Below are 15,610 nucleotides of genomic sequence, written 5' to 3'. Positions count from 1 at the left end.
AAACCACCTTTTTTATGAAGAAAAACATCAAGTGATTATGTGGTGATGTAGTAGTTCTAAAAAAGGTATCAAAAATAGTAAATTAACTTCATGAAAAGTGTTTGCATGAGAAGGTGTGTCCAAAATGGTTGTTGGAAGTCTTCATTTACGTCGTCTTCATCTTCTTCTTCTATATCTTCTTCTTCTATATCTTCTTCTTCTTCTTCTATATCTTCTTCTATATCTTCTTCTTCTATATCTTCTTCTTCTTCTTCTATATCTTCTTCTTCTTCTTCTATATCTTCTTCTTCTTCTTCTATATCGTCTTCTTCTTCTTCTATATCTTCTTCTTCTATATCTTCTTCTTCTTCTTCTATATCTTCTTCTTCTTCTTCTATATCCTCTTCTGCTTCATCATCTTCTTCTTCTATATCTTCTTCTTCCTCTTTTTCTTCTTCTTCTTCTTCTTCTTCATCTTCTTCTTCTATATCTTCATCTTCTTCTTCTTCTTCATCTTCTTCTTCTATATCTTCATCTTCTTCTTCTATATCTTCATCTTCTTCTTCTATATCTTCTTCTTCATCTTCTTCTTCTTCTTCTATATCTTCTTCATCTTCTATATCTTCTTCTATATCTTCTTCTTCTATATCTTCTTCTTCTTCTATATCGTCTTCTTCTATATCTTATTCTTCTTCTTCCTCTTCTTCTCTATCATTATATTATGTGTCTTGGTTTTCCTTTCTTTGGTAATATTTTTTTTTACTTCATTTGTGGAAATATGTTATTTTAATAACACCATAGTTATATATTTGTGTTGATGGCATAATAGGTAGGTAGTGGCACATTGCAAGCCACAGCGCCTTTTTCTGTGTACCCTGGCGGTGGTAAAACACAGACATCAGCAGGAGGAGGAAGTAGTTGCAGGCTTGCAGCTATTGTAGTGTGGTAATAGCTGCCGGTAGGAGAGTGGGTGGGCAGGTGGCAGCAGAAAATAGTTCTTCTTCTGTTCTCCCTGGCAGTGGTAGCAGCACACAGACAGCAGAAGCTCAATGCAGCTACAGGAGGAGGAGTAGTGTGTGTCAGGCAGTGTGATCTGTGATGTGACTGACATAATAGGCCCTGGTTCCTAGCGGTGTTTCCAGGGCCGTAAATAAACAGCATGAGGTTCCAGACAGTGGTCGTGAAGCCCACATTGTGTCCAATACACAATTGGGACAGCACAGTTTTCAACCCGGACACCTCTAAATTAATTACAATTTTTTTTTTTCAAATGGATGCAGCTATTTTTGAGCGTAATAGCTGGTGGTGCATGGGCAGCAGCACCTTGTAATGTGTTCCCTGGCAGTGGAGACACAGACAGCAGGAGGAAATACAGCAGCAGGCAGCGTGAGGAGGTTGAGTGTGTGGCAGACTGACAGCAGGCAGGAGGGCAGGCAGCGAGACATAATAGGCCCTGGTTCCTAGCGGTGGTTCCAGGGCCGTAAATACACAGCATGAGGTTCCAGACAGCGGTCGTGAAGCCCACATTGTGTCCAATACACAATTGGGACAGCACAGTTTTCAACCCGGACACCTCTAAATTAATTACAATTTTTTTTTTCAAATGGATGCAGCTATTTTTGAGCGTAATAGCTGGTGGGGCATGGGCAGCAGCACCTTGTAATGTGTTCCCTGGCAGTGGAGACACAGACAGCAGGAGGAAATACAGCAGCAGGCAGCGTGAGGAGGTTGAGTGTGTGGCAGACTGGCAGCAGGCAGGAGGGCAGGCAGCGAGACATAATAGGCCCTGGTTCCTAGCGGTGGTTCCAGGGCCGTAAATAAACAGCATGAGGTTCCAGACAGCGGTCGTGAAGCCCACATTGTGTCCAATACACAATTGGGACAGCACAGTTTTCAACCCGGACACCTCTAAAATAATTTAATTTTTTTTTCCAAAATAAATAATGCAGGGCAGGCAGCTATTTTTGAGCGTAATAGCTGGTGGCCCATGGGCAGCAGCACCTTGTAATGTGTTCCCTGGCAGTGGAGACACAAACAGCAGGAAGAAATACAGCAGCAGCAGCAGGTGCAATGTGTGTGCGCCACTTCATGTCCCCTCTCGCTGACAACAGGGGCCAGGAATTTGCCTACCACCCAAGCCTGGTTCATTTTGAGAAACGTCAGTCTGTCCACACACTTGTGAGACAGACGAGATCGCTTCTCAGTGATGACTCCACCGGCTGCACTGAAGCAACGCTCTGACAGTACGCTGGAAGGGGGGCAGGAGAGCACTTCCAGGGCGTACTGCGCAAGCTCGCTCCAGATCGGCAGGTGCTTGACCCAATACTCCATGGGATCAACAGGGGCCACGCTGTCAAGCCCACTGAAGGACCCCATGTAGTCAGCCACCATGCGGGTCAAGCCTGTGACTGGAGAAGGATGCTGCTGCAGGCACCTCCTCTCTAGTTCTTGGCAGCTCTACACTCATGTAGAGCTCTTGGGTCAGAGACAGCAGGTCTGTGGTGCGCGTGCGCTTGCTGCTGGTGGATGCAGGCACCTGCTGCTGCCTCTGTGCTGGCTGGACAGGGGGGGTGGATGTCTGAGGGAAGGCTTCCTCCTAGCGCTCAACAAGGGACAGCTGCAAATCCCTCATTTGTTGCGCACGGTCTCCTCCTGCAGGCAGGAACTGGCTGAACTTCCCCTTCAGACGTGGGTCCATCATTATGCAGATCCAAATGTCCTCCCTCTGCTTCATCTGGATCACCCTTGGGTCCTTGCGCAGGCACCTCAGCATGTGCGCTGCTATTGGGAAGAGTCTGGCCACGTCCGTTGGCACATCATCGGCAGCCCCAGAGCCGACAGTGCTGTCCTCTTCCTCTGCCTCCTCCACCTCATCCTCTCTCCACCCCCGCACCACTCCAGCTGCGCTCTGATGCTCCCCCTCATCAGCAGCAAGGTCAGGGACCTCCACCAACTCCAAGCCCTCCTCCTCAGAGGTGGCCTGTGAAGCTTCCTGCAGCTCCTGCTGGTCCAAGGCTGCCGCTTCCTCTTCCAGCAGTGCATACAGGGCCCTGTCCAGCACACAGACCAAGGGTACCCACTCGCACACCATTGCATGGTCCCTGCTTACCATGTTGGTGGCCTGCAGGAAGGGTGCCAGGACTGAGCACACCTGCTGCATGTGCCCCCAGTCCTCCGTGGAGATGATGGACGGGAGGTTGGTGGCGGCATGCCCAGTTGCAGTGATGGAGGCAACTGTTGCTCGTGCAAGGTACTGGCTGACAGCCTGCCTCTGTTCAACCAGACGCTCCAACATCGCCAGGGTGGAGTTCCAGCGAGTTAGAACATCGATCATGAGCCGGTGCTGTGGCAGGTGCAGCTCCTTCTGCACCTCTTCCAGGCTCGCTACCACTGCAGGCGAGAGCCGGAAATGACACACAACCTTCCTTGCCGCCTCAAGGAGTCGGTCCATCCCCTGGTAGGTCCGCAGGAACTTTTGGACTACCAGGTTCAGGACGTGCGCCAGGCGGGGATGTGGGTCAGGTCTGATTGTAGCAACCAGGTTTGCCCCATTGTCGGACACCACCTCCCCGACTCTGAGGCCTCAGGGGGTCAGCCAATTCCTCTCCTGCTCTCGGAGTTTGGCCAGGACATGGTTCGCCGTCAGTTTGGTCTTCCCCAGGCTGACCAATTCCAGCAGCGCTTGGCAGTGGCGGGGCTTCACGCTGCTGCTGAGACGGGGGGGTTGGGCTGGTGTGCCGGAGGATGGAAGCGGATCAGAGGAATCTGCTGCAATTCCGCTGACCCTGCATGGTGGCACCACCCACTGCGCTGTTGGTGCTTTGGTGCTGCTCTGACAGTGCCCGATGCTGCTCCCCCATCCTCACCCCCTTCCATCAAGCTGACCCAATGCGCGGTGAAGGACAGATAGCAGCCTGTCCCAAACCGGCTGCTCCACGAGTCCATGGTGACGTGGACCCGTTGACCCACCGCGTGCTCCAGCCCTCTCCCGACATTGGCCATCACAGAGCGGTGAAGTGCAGGGATGGCCGTGCGTGCGAAAAAATGTCAGCGGGGGATTGGCCAATCGGGGGCTGCACACATCAGGAGCGCACGCATGTCGCTCCCCTCCTGCACAAGGGAATAAGGCAGGAGTTGGGAGCACATGGCCCGTGCCAGCAAGCTGTTCAGCTGACACACGCGACGGCTGCTGGGAGGCAGAACCCTGACCACCCCCTGGAAGGTGTCGCTGAGCAGGGTCTGGCAACGCCTTTTGCTGGCACGGGAATCACTGGAGAGAGCAGAGGAGGCCACTGAGGACTGGCTGCCAGAACAGACCTCAGTGTCGGCGGCAGGAGTTGCAGAGAGAGGAGGAGCAGTGCGTTGCTGAAGCACTCCTGCTGGTGCTGCTGGAGGAGGTGGAGGAGGGCGGGTGGCTGCTGCCGACGGCTTCGCAGTGGTGGCGGGTCTGCCACTGCCAGCTTCCTTCAACTTCACGAACTCCTCATGCTCATGAAAGTGTTTCCCTGCAAGATGGTTGACCAAAGAGGTGGTGCCAAACGCAGAGGGCTCCTTCCCTCTGCTGAGCTGCTTGCGGCACTGGTTGCAGGTGGCATACTTGCACTCCACATATGGCAGTGTGAAAAAATTCCATATTGGGGAGGTGAAGTTGCCCCTTCGGCTGGAAGGTGCTGCTGGCTACTGCCGCTGGTCTCCCTGTGGTGGTGGTGGTGGGGGGGGGGTTCTTGGTGCGGCTGGTGGTGGCACTGGCGGAACTTGTCTCCGGATCAGCACGCTGTGTGGCCTGCATACCACGCCCACTTGTGATCCTGCCCATGCCTGCGATGCTGATCCTTCTAGCAAGGCCCACAGACGCATCCTCCTCCTCCTCAGAGCTGATGACATCCCCACTCCCAGGACCTGGCACCCAGTCTCTGTCCTTCACCCTGTCATCATCATCCTCCCCCTCCGCAAACATGTCCTGCTGGGATCCCACAAACTCCCCTTCTGCATGCATGGACGGATGGACAGTCACCACTGTCTGACTGTCCAAAGCATCATCCCCCAAAGTGCCCATGAGCATTCCTTCCTCCTCCAATTCTGCCGCAACAGCATTCCATAACCCCACTGCGCTTGGGGATAAGAAGGTGCTGAGTGACAGGGTGCTGGTGTCGCCTGCTGGGGCTGGAGAACTGCACTCCTCCTCCTCCTCCCCAGGCAGTGCTGGTCGGCTGCTGCTGCTCTTGCGAACAGGAGTGGTGGCGGGGGTGGAGGACTCTGTTCCAGAGCTAATGGTGGCCTGCTCATCCACCATCAGTTCCACCACAGAGTCTGCGTCCTTCTCCTCAATAGGACGGCTACGACCTGGCGGTGGGAGGAACATCTGCGCCACACGCTGCTGCTGTGTCTCTGAAGCGTGACTCCCAGCTGTTGGGTGGCCAAGGCGTCCACGGCCAGTGGTTAATGGCGGAATAGCCACTGGTGCAGACGCAGAACTGCGCATGGTGGTGGTGGCGCGGCTGCCACGCTCACGACCTCCTCTCTTGGCGATGCCCTTGCTGCCCCTGCCCAAACCACGGATGCCAGTGCCAGACATCGTATATGTTTAATATTATACAAATGAAAAAAAAAACGTATGTATGTAAAGGCGGGTGGGACAAGTGGGGTACTTTAATGGGGTGGGACTGGTGGTGGTGGGTGTGTGAGGTGACGGACAGGTGTACTCTACAGCAGAGATCGGTGTAGCGCTAACGAGAGAGTGCGCAGTGCGCACACAAAAACTCTAGCTGACGCTGACTGACGGTGTCCCTATACACAGACTACAGTACAAGTCAGCAAATACACAATAGAAGTAATAGAAAAAAATAGGACGGGTGTAGCACTAACGAGAGGGTGCGGCCAGCGCAGACGTGCACTGCGCACACAAAGACCCTAGCTGACGCTGACTGACGGTGTCCCTATACACAGACTACAGTACAAGTCAGCAAATACACAATAGAAGTAATAGAAAAAAATAGGACGGGTGTAGCACTAACGAGAGGGTGCGGACAGCGCAGACGTGCACTGCGCACACAAAGACCCTAGGTAACGCGGTGACGGACGGTCCCTATACACAGACTAGAGTACACTACAGTACTACTAACTAAACAATAGAAAAATCTAGCTAAATAATAGAACAGGTGTGACTAGATTACAGAGAGCAGATACAGGACAGGTATAGCAGTAAAGCTGGGCCTTGCTAACTACAAAATAGTACAAATCTATCACACAGAAGTAGTAGTACAGTAGAGTAGGACAGGTGAGAGCACAGGTAACTAGAGACTAGAGCACAGAGCAGGGCAGGCTGCCTTGCCTAGGCACAGGGCCTAGCTGCTGGCTGCAGCTGCAGCAGTGACAGTCTCCCTCCCTAGTCCCTAATCACACAAACTAAACTGCCTAAAATACAATCTATCTACAATACAAAGCAATACAGTTGAAGATCAAGTGTTGGAGTGTAAAAACGCTTGGTTTAGAACAATATAAATGCACTTGCACACAGACAAAACGCACTGGCGCAATCTCTCAGTACAGTTAGTCAGTAAGTCGCAAGCAGGATGAGTGAGGCAAGATGGCGTCCGCTTTTTATAGAGGGGGGCTTGGCCAGGCTCCCCCTCTGTGATTGGCTGCAGTCAGAGGGCTGGGAGCCCTCTGATTCGCTTGTGAGGACTCGAGGTGACGTCAGACGTGACGCTATCCGAGCTCGTGACGCTATCCGAGCTAGGATAGCTAGGATATCTCCGGATATCTGCTTGCTATCCGAGTGCGCTCGGATAGCATAGCCCGGATAGCTAATACTATTCGAGCTCGGTATTCGAGCTTGAATAGTGAAAAAAGAGCTATGATATCCGAGTACCTCGGATATCCTAGCTCAGATGAGCACCACTGCTTGTACATTTTGCACTTTGGCCAGTTGACTTTGGCCACTTTGCAAACTGGCCGGCCAATGTCAGAAATTCCCAGCGTTTTGGACTTTGGCCGACATCAAATCGGCCAGTTCTAGAAATGGCCGGCCAATTCCCACTTTTGCCGATTTCTGGTTTTGGCCATAACATATATAAGCTTCTGGCCTGGGACACTGAAAGATGGTATCAGTCATATGAGACAATATGAGATGAAACATACTTTTTTCTTTTATTAGCTGATACACAAAAAAAAAAAAAAAAAACCTTGGGAATTCTACAAAAGTAATTTTTTACAAACAAACACAGAACATTTATATTATGCTTTTCTCCTGGCGGACTCAAAGGGCCTGATTCACAAAGCGGTGCAAAGTGTTTGCACGCCAGTGAAAAGCCCTTTATCACGCCTAAACTCAGTTTAGGCATGATAAGAAGAAACTCGCGCGAATTTTACGCGCGCAATCGCGTGGCGCACGGTGCACCATGCGCGATGCGCCCATTAAACCCTGTGGGCGTTGCGCGCGGAGTTGCGCGATTACGCACGCAAAACTTTGCGCGCAGGACTTTGCGCGCGATAAAGAGCACAAATCGGTGCTAACTCAGCGGTGCAAAGCTTATCATGCCTAAAGTCTTTTAGGCGTGATAACTGAGTTATCACCGCTTTGTGAATCAGGCCCAAAGAGCCATAGCTGCAGCCAATAGGACGCGCTCTATAGGCAGGAGCAGTGTTAGGGAGACTTGCCCAAGGTGTCCTACTGAATAGGTGCTGGCTTACTGAACAGGCAGAGCCGAGATTCGAACCCAGATCTCCTGTGTCAGAGGCACGCTTTTTAGGAGTAGGAGAATAGATGCACTAAAGTGCAAGGAGTGATAAACCTACAAGTATAAACAAGAAAACTGCAAAGGCAGCTAGAAGACGCTGAAAAATGGCGGCTGGAGCTTACCAAGGAGAATGGGGATCAGGGAAGCGTGTGGAGCAAAGCATTCCCCAGAACTAGCAATAGCGATTCGCCGCCTAAAATAAGCAGATTCCTCCTCCTTGCACTTTATTCTGATTCCTGCACAGGGATTCTTGTATGGGATTCTTGTATGGGATTGTTTCCTTCATTATTTATTCATGCTGTTTGCACAATTTATCACTACATGCACTTTCTATGCTGGTTGCACACCTCGGGGTTGTTTCCATACTCATGTGACTTTGTATACATATATCTTGCTGATTCAGGTTCAGTGTAGATTCACAGTATATAATTGCTATATATGATTATTTGATTTGATTTTCTTATACTTCTTTGTTCATATGGCTACCCTTCATGTGTGTTTAAGTGTTATTAGTATATTTTTTGAATAAAGATGATTTAGTGCCCTTGATTTTTTTGGGCGGAGTGGTGCGTTTTTTCAGGGAACTTCTTTTGTGTGCTTTGTGGTTCACACTCCTATTCATGGTCATAAAACGGGCAACTTTGCTGTATGTCATGAATGGACTCAATACTGTATGTAGCTCCAGTTTGAGAGGTTTGACACATATTATGTGGCAGTAATGAGCATGTGTGTGTAAAATGCACAGAGGTGTGCTAGATTGGATTGCGCACGGGGTTTGATGGCTCTATACCTACTTTCCTGGATGTTACCTTTTACCAATTGATATTTTTGGGCCTGAAGAATTGATTATTTGTTTGCAAACAAAGTTGTTTTTCCCAAATAGGAGTGCACTCCAGGGGACTGCGTATGTAAGCATGCAATTATACAGGTCGGCTTGGCAAAATGTCATTTTAATGGGGGGGGGGGGGGGGGGGTTGAATCATGTTTGACCATTCATGTGATTACTGGTAATATTCAATAAAGTTTTCTGATTTTCGATATAGGCCATGGCTCCCCTACCTTTTTTGCTAAGAAAAAGGGATACATGGTACTGACTGCAAGCCAGATTACTAGAGATTAAGGTGTTGGGGGTGATCAGGGGCCCTGGGATGCCTCTTAGTCTAATAGCAATCAGTGTATGATGGCTGGGGTGGGAGGGAAGGGTTTGGTGCAATTTGGTGTCTCAGCCTTGGGTGTTGGAGGACCTTGTCCTGGCTCTGCCGGAACTTATCAGAGCCAAAGCCGTGGCAGCAGCCTGCACTATTAAGAAGTATAGTATACAACCAGTTTAACGTTAGACGAGTCTCTCCAGGTTTGATATCTGTAAAGTTGAAACATTCCAACAAACAAAAAACTTGAAAAAAATGTAGGACTAATCACGTTTGTTTTTAGAAAAGTAGTTTTAGTAGAGATGTGAACTTTTCTCCAAATACTTCATAGCAGATTGCCTATTGAACAGTACTTGATTGACCTTTTTGAAGGAAACTGCCTCAATTACATTGACCAAACCCTATAATTGATTAATAACACTCCCCCATGAAGTTACACACCTGAACAGCAATGATGATGAGCTGATGCTTACGACCTATCAGCAGGATGTTGTAGCCAAAAGGGAGTGGCTAGAGAGAGAGATACACCTCTTGTTTGTTTAGTTCACGTCAAGGTGAGTGTTCTGCATATGTTCCACGCTAAAAAGAATTTAGCATGCATTCAAAAGGTGGCTACACTGTTTCATTTTTTTTACATTTCTTTTCAGTCTGAGTAATACAATCAATTTTTCTGATTGACTGTAACATTGTATGATGTGTGCAGGGCCAGTTCTCTCATGAAGCAAGGTGAAACATTTGTATCATGTGCATAGATTACAGGGGCATCATGTTTGTACTGTGTTTACACTAACAGCGTGCAGTCAGAGTAGGAGGAGCGAGAGGAGAGCGAGGTGAAGAGGTCATTATTGGGGAAAAGCAGCTTGTTGTGCTGTGTGAGGAGTCTGACAGTGAGTGAGGAGAGGAGAGGCAGGAGAGCAGCAGTGTTTCATTTGACTTGCACAGCAGAAGGGAGGAGGTGGCACTGCAGTCCTGACTGAGCATCCTCACAAGTTTGCCACAGGCAGCAAAAAGTCTAGAACCCACCCTGGGAATGTGGCAACCTTAATTGGAGTTAGTTTACATACGTTACTGAAATGTTAATACAGCGACCTAGAATGTTAAAAGCTAGTGCATAGAAGGTAGGGAGGATGTTCTACTCTGTCTGGCAGGACTAAAAAAAATATGTTGCCTGGAAACCCAGAACATCATGGTTTCATTGTAAAGCTCTTGGAAAGTAGAGACAGGTGTGAATGCTTCCATGTACTCTGCACAGCACTGCGTGGTGATTTTAGCACTTCTGATTAGCAAGCTTGGTTGGCTGATTAGTAAAGGAGAGGGAGAATTAATCATGATTCTTACGGTCCAGGTGTTTGACAATTCCTCGCAAGCTGTTCCCATGAGCCGCAATCAGAACTCGTTTCCCGGCCTTGATCTGTGGGGCGATCACATCATTCCAGTAGGGGAGAGCACGGGCTATTGTGTCCTTTAAGCTCTCGCAAGATGGCAACTCGGATGCACTGAGGTCAGCATACCGCCTGTCCTGAAAATAAAAAATACATATTGTCACATATCTGCATATGTGTAATTACGTCCACATTTACTCAGGGGAAACTGAGCATCTGGTAAGGTTGAATGAGGCATGACACTATTTAGAGACTTATAAGGGTGCAGAAGGATGTTGCAGTCAGTGGTGTAACTACAAATCATGGGGCCCTTCAAAACTTTTATGCCTCTTTCCCCCCAATGTTCACACCACTTCCCTTGCCTCCCCTTGGTGCCCTTCACGGCCTTAGGGCCCATCTTACAAGTGTCATGCAATAAGTGTGGCCATCAAGTATTGTTTCCTGTATCGGAGGAAGGGAAGGTTAGTAAGGGGGGGAGGGGCGGCACAGCTTGGGGGTCCCCCTGCGACCACAGTGAATGTTCTTCTCTTGCTATGCCCCTGATTGAAGTGACCTATATAGCACTAATGAACTAATTTTGCCTAACACACTTCTTTCTTGACCTTTTAAAATCTTTCGGGGGCCAGAGAATGACCCTGTGACACTTTGATAGTTGCACTAATGATCAGGCAAAAACTGATTTTTCCAGATTTTGAGTTGAGAGAGTTGAACATTTTTGCTTTTAAGCTCATCAAATTTGAGAGAAAAAATGAACACGATAAATATGTTTTTTAATTTGAGGGGTTTTTAATCAGGTCGCTTTTTATCAAATCGATTACTCCATTCTGCTGTCATACCTTATTGCATATGACCAAGGCCGGGCCGAGGCAGGGGCGAGAGAGGCTCCAGCCTCAGGGCACAGTTTTGGAGGGCGCACAACTCACTCAGCTATCATTCCCCTATTGTGTTTGAAGCAGAGAGAAATAAGAAAATCGGATACATGACAGTGACTGCAAGCCAGATAACTAGAGATTAAGATGTTGGGGGGCCCTGGGGAGCCTATTAGTCTAATTAGCAATCAGTGTGTCACAGCTGGGGTGGGAGGGATGGAGGGGCGCACTTTGGTGTCTCAGCCTAGGGTGCCGGAGGACCTTGTCCCGGCTCTGCATATGACCAGCTTACACGTATAGATAGCCACCCAATGTGGCAAACAGATGAATCCCTCTCTGATCTAAATCTGATCAGAGAACGATCAAATCCCACCATACACTGCACACAGATTTCATTATATTTCACCAAATCTGTTGAAAATCTATTGAACCACAGCATTGCACTGTTCAAAATGCAATGTGCAGAAAATCTACTGCTACTCCCGTACTGCAACTCATGGAACAACATTTCCCATTCAATCATAATTACGATTGATTGTTGCTGCAAATTGATAAAAATGATTTAGTGCTATAGATTTCCAGAGTAGTCGAATCTGCCAAGGAAAGTAATACCAATAATAAAAATGATCCTAACATTTGTATAGCGCTTTTCTCCTGTTGGACAGGTGAGTGCAGGCCCGGTCCACCCATGATGCCAAGTGAGGCGATTTCCTCAGGTGGCAGAAGTCTGGGGACAACACCAGGCAGCACCATAACCTCATACATGCTGCTGGCGCATAGCACGCCAGCTTGTGACATCACACGCCGGCAGTATGTATGTGGCTATGGAACAGCGGCGGATTCAGAAGCTGGACAGGTACCGCGACACTGGAAGGTAATGTTTAAATTGCTGAAAATGAACAGAGGCACCAACAAGATAAAATATGCTAAAAAAAATTGAAAAGCTAGGGAGGCAGTGGTGCACTTGCCTCCCCGAAGCAGACATGAAACTGTCAGTTTTCAAACCAATTAAATTTATTCACATACTCCAGAATATAAATCAACGCGTTTCGCAGGTATATTCCTGCTTCCTCAGGCAATAACAAGGAGGAGTATCTCACTGTAAAATCAGAGACAAAGGAGCCTCAGACTATTGTACGGGGTTTATATATATGTTACGGCCAGAACCCGCAGTGTGGCCACTTCTAGTTCTGGCCGGCCACTTCGGGTTCTGGCCGGCCAATATGCGAAGTGGCCGCAGCGCAGTGGCCAATGTGAGAAATGTTTTGTTTACGCCGGCTCGCTGCGGCCAAATTGATGACAACTTGCTTGATTTAATGAAATATAGCCGGCGGCAATGTAATAGATGAAGCCGCCGGCTTTCGCACTGCCTCTCCCCGATCCCCCCCCCCCCTCCTCTCCCCGCCTACCATACAATACGTAACAGCCGGCGGGGACATGCAGCCGGAGAGTCGTTCGTCGCGGCAGGGGAATCCTGCCGTTCCTGCAGAGCGGGTGCTGGCAGAAGCGATGTCTGCAGCCTCCCCGCTCTGCTTCCCCTGCTGCGACGAACGACTCTCCGGCTGCATGTCCCCGCCGGCTGCTACGTATTGTATGGTAGGCGGGGAGAGGCAGTGCGAAAGCCGGCGGCTTCATCTATTACATTGCCGCCGGCTATATTTAATTAAATTAAGCAAGTTGTCATCAATTTGGCCGCAGCGAGACGGCGTTAAACATTACATTTCTCACATTGGCCGCTGCGCTGCGGCCACTTCGCATATTGGCCGGCCAGAACCCGAAGTGGCCGGCCAGAACTAGAAGTGGCCACACTTCGGGTTCTGGCCGTAACATATATATATATATATATATATATATATATATATATATATATATATATATATATATATATATATATAGTTTATATGCGTGTGGCATTATTTGTAAATCCATGTTGATAAGTAAAGTGCTTAGTTTGTGCTATTGCTAGGTAATGCATAATGTGGTTATTATGCCCAGTGTTTAAATGCACACATTACATACACGTTTAACTACCTAATGACCGCGTCATGCCAATGGGCGTGAACATGGCGGCAGCCCCAGTACCGCCTAACGCCAATTGGCGTCAGGTCCTGCAGCCGGCTACTGATTGAGATCGCACGCAGGGTGCTTGCACATCTCCTCGGGGGCGGAGCTCCGCCCCGTCTTCAGTCTCCGAGCGGCTATAGCCGCTCGGGAGACTGTTAGACGGCGTGATCGACGTCTATTTATACAGTACAGAGCTGCGATCAGCAGCAGCGCTGTACTGGGGACAGCCGTGTCACACGGCTGTCCCCCTGGGGGACAAGAGAGAGATTGGCTCTCATAGGCAGAAGCCTATGACAGCCGATTGCCGTGATTGGCTGGCAGGGTGGTGGGCGGGAGGGAGAAGGAAAAACAAATAGAAAAAATAGACATTTTTAATGAAAATAAATACAAATAAATATTTGTTAAAAAACAAACAAACTACTGGGGCGCTATTAGACCCCACCAACAGAGAGCTTTGTTGGTGGGGAGAAAAGGGGGGGGGGGGAATCACTCGTGTGCTGTGTTTTGCGGCCCTGCAGCTTGGCCTTAAAGCTGCAGTGGCCATTTTATTAAAAAAAAGGCCTGGTCTTTAAGGGGGCTTAGCACTGTGGTCCTCAAGTGGAACAGCAGCGGGCTTGGCCAATTCCAGAGAGTTTTCTTGCTGATATTGATCGGGAATCAGCCTGCAGTGTATGTGCAGCTGACTGACAGATCTCTATCTAATCAGATTCGATTAGAAAGAGATTTGTCTCTTGGTCGAATCTGCCCATCATCGCTAGGTGCATGGCTACCTTAAAGGACCACTAAAAAGTAGGCAGTTAAATCTGACAGATCTGACAGCTTTTGGGCCAGTCCATCTCCTTATGGGGGATTCTCAGGGTTTTATTTGTTTTCAACAGCATTTCCTGAACAACAGTTGCAAAGTCTAACTGACAAAATAGTGTGCAAGTGAGTAGGGAGGCTGGCTGGTATCTTACTATTTGGATAGTTAAACTGCTGTTCAGCAAATGCTGTTGAAAACAAAAAACCCTGAGAATCCCCCATGAGGAGATGGACTGTCGGTTCTGTCAGATTTTAACTGCCTACTTTTTTCGCGATAGTGGTCCTTTAAGGATGTTGGGAACTGAGATCTATTGTGAGGGAGACCAAACCCCAAGTTTGGCTGCTGTGCTAAGGAACAAAATAGAACACTTTCTATATAAATGAGTTTCTTGGTTTAAATAGGTAAAAGGCACACTTGCAGTGGGAATTTTCCTTTAACACAATGTATACCCCTTAATCGTATTATTTATGATGCAGAGAATTCCATTATGAGGAATTGCATCTTGTAATTAGTTTTGCTTTTAAGTGCTAAATTTTGAAATTGTGCTACTGTCGGTAGCTTGTCTGTGCCGGTAACAGCCTCTCCATGGATAAAACCGCTCTTATCGCTCACAAAGGCTAATGTTGCCTGTTGGGAAAATATCAAAAAGCCTATGAAAATACTTTGTGATGCAGACTAATTGCTTCTCCCAAGTCAAGAAAGAAACTCTGTGATAGGCTTCAGCAGAACTCTTGATTGAAATATTTTGAGTGAAAACTTTACCCTATAATTTATCTTCGAGGCATTCTCTTCCTATACTGACATCTCCATCTGTCTTGCGATGTCTTTGCCATCAGAATACCCTAATTTTATTTCAGTAGATGTTTCCTAAAAATTACCTGAACAAAAAAAAATGACACTGCTGATAAATAGTCAGCAGATTGGCATCTCAGTGGCCAGTAGAATTGAATCGTCTACTACTCATATTACATGGAAAATCCCTATCTTTGTATCAGAGTCCTATTGTGACAATTAGGCTTGGTTCACACATGAAAAGGTATCCAGTGCTGTCCTGTCCGTTTTTGACCGTTGGCGTCACTTTTGCATGTTTCTATGATTGTGTTCACACATGAATCTGTACATTTCCGGTCCAGTCCAGTCCTGTTAGTTATGTATCAGATTTCTCATGCCACCCAACTTTTAGAAATAAGAAAGCTAGACACTTTTAAGACACACCCCTGCCACACCCCTAATCACGCCCCCACCACACCCCTAGTCACTGATACCAAAAAGAATGCAGAAGCAAAGGATGAAGTTTCAAAATTTAGACAACACTGGTCCTCCCTATCATCATTAATTCTCCTTTATTTTAACATTTAAAAGTAAGGAATATATACATTTAAATGATAGAAATACAAGAGTTTATTAAACACATTTTTTAGTAGAAAAATACATATATTTACCTAGATCTGTGCATCAGTCCTGAAAGAGGGACACATAAGGAAGAAAGAGGGACAGAGGGATTTAGTTCCCTAAGAGGGGCTGTCCCTCTTAAAAAGGGACAGTTGAGAGCTATGGTTTTGCATGTGTTTCTATGGTTGTGTTCACACATAAAAGGTATACATTTCCGACCAGTCAGGTAAAACTG

At 47.9% G+C, this 15,610-nt stretch overlaps 1 protein-coding gene and 1 long non-coding RNA gene across 6 annotated transcripts in view; one reads left to right on the top strand and one right to left on the bottom strand.

Moving 5' to 3' along the window:
- The window catches only part of LOC137562945 (uncharacterized), a 197,026-nt gene that overhangs the window by 115,047 nt on the left and 66,369 nt on the right, over window positions 1-15,610 (top strand). The window lies entirely within an intron of this gene.
- PGAM2 (phosphoglycerate mutase 2) overlaps window positions 1-15,610 on the bottom strand; it is a 33,275-nt gene that overhangs the window by 14,810 nt on the left and 2,855 nt on the right. Inside the window, exon 2 of the mRNA XM_068274774.1 lies at window positions 10,205-10,385. Coding sequence (XP_068130875.1) covers window positions 10,205-10,385 — 181 coding nt within the window. The remainder of the gene's footprint in view (window positions 1-10,204; window positions 10,386-15,610) is intronic.

This window comes from Hyperolius riggenbachi, chromosome 3, assembly GCF_040937935.1.
Source record: "Hyperolius riggenbachi isolate aHypRig1 chromosome 3, aHypRig1.pri, whole genome shotgun sequence".
NCBI lineage: Eukaryota > Metazoa > Chordata > Amphibia > Anura > Hyperoliidae > Hyperolius > Hyperolius riggenbachi.
The sequence above is the reverse complement of the archived record's forward strand: the minus strand, read 5'-3'. Positions and strand labels throughout refer to the sequence as shown.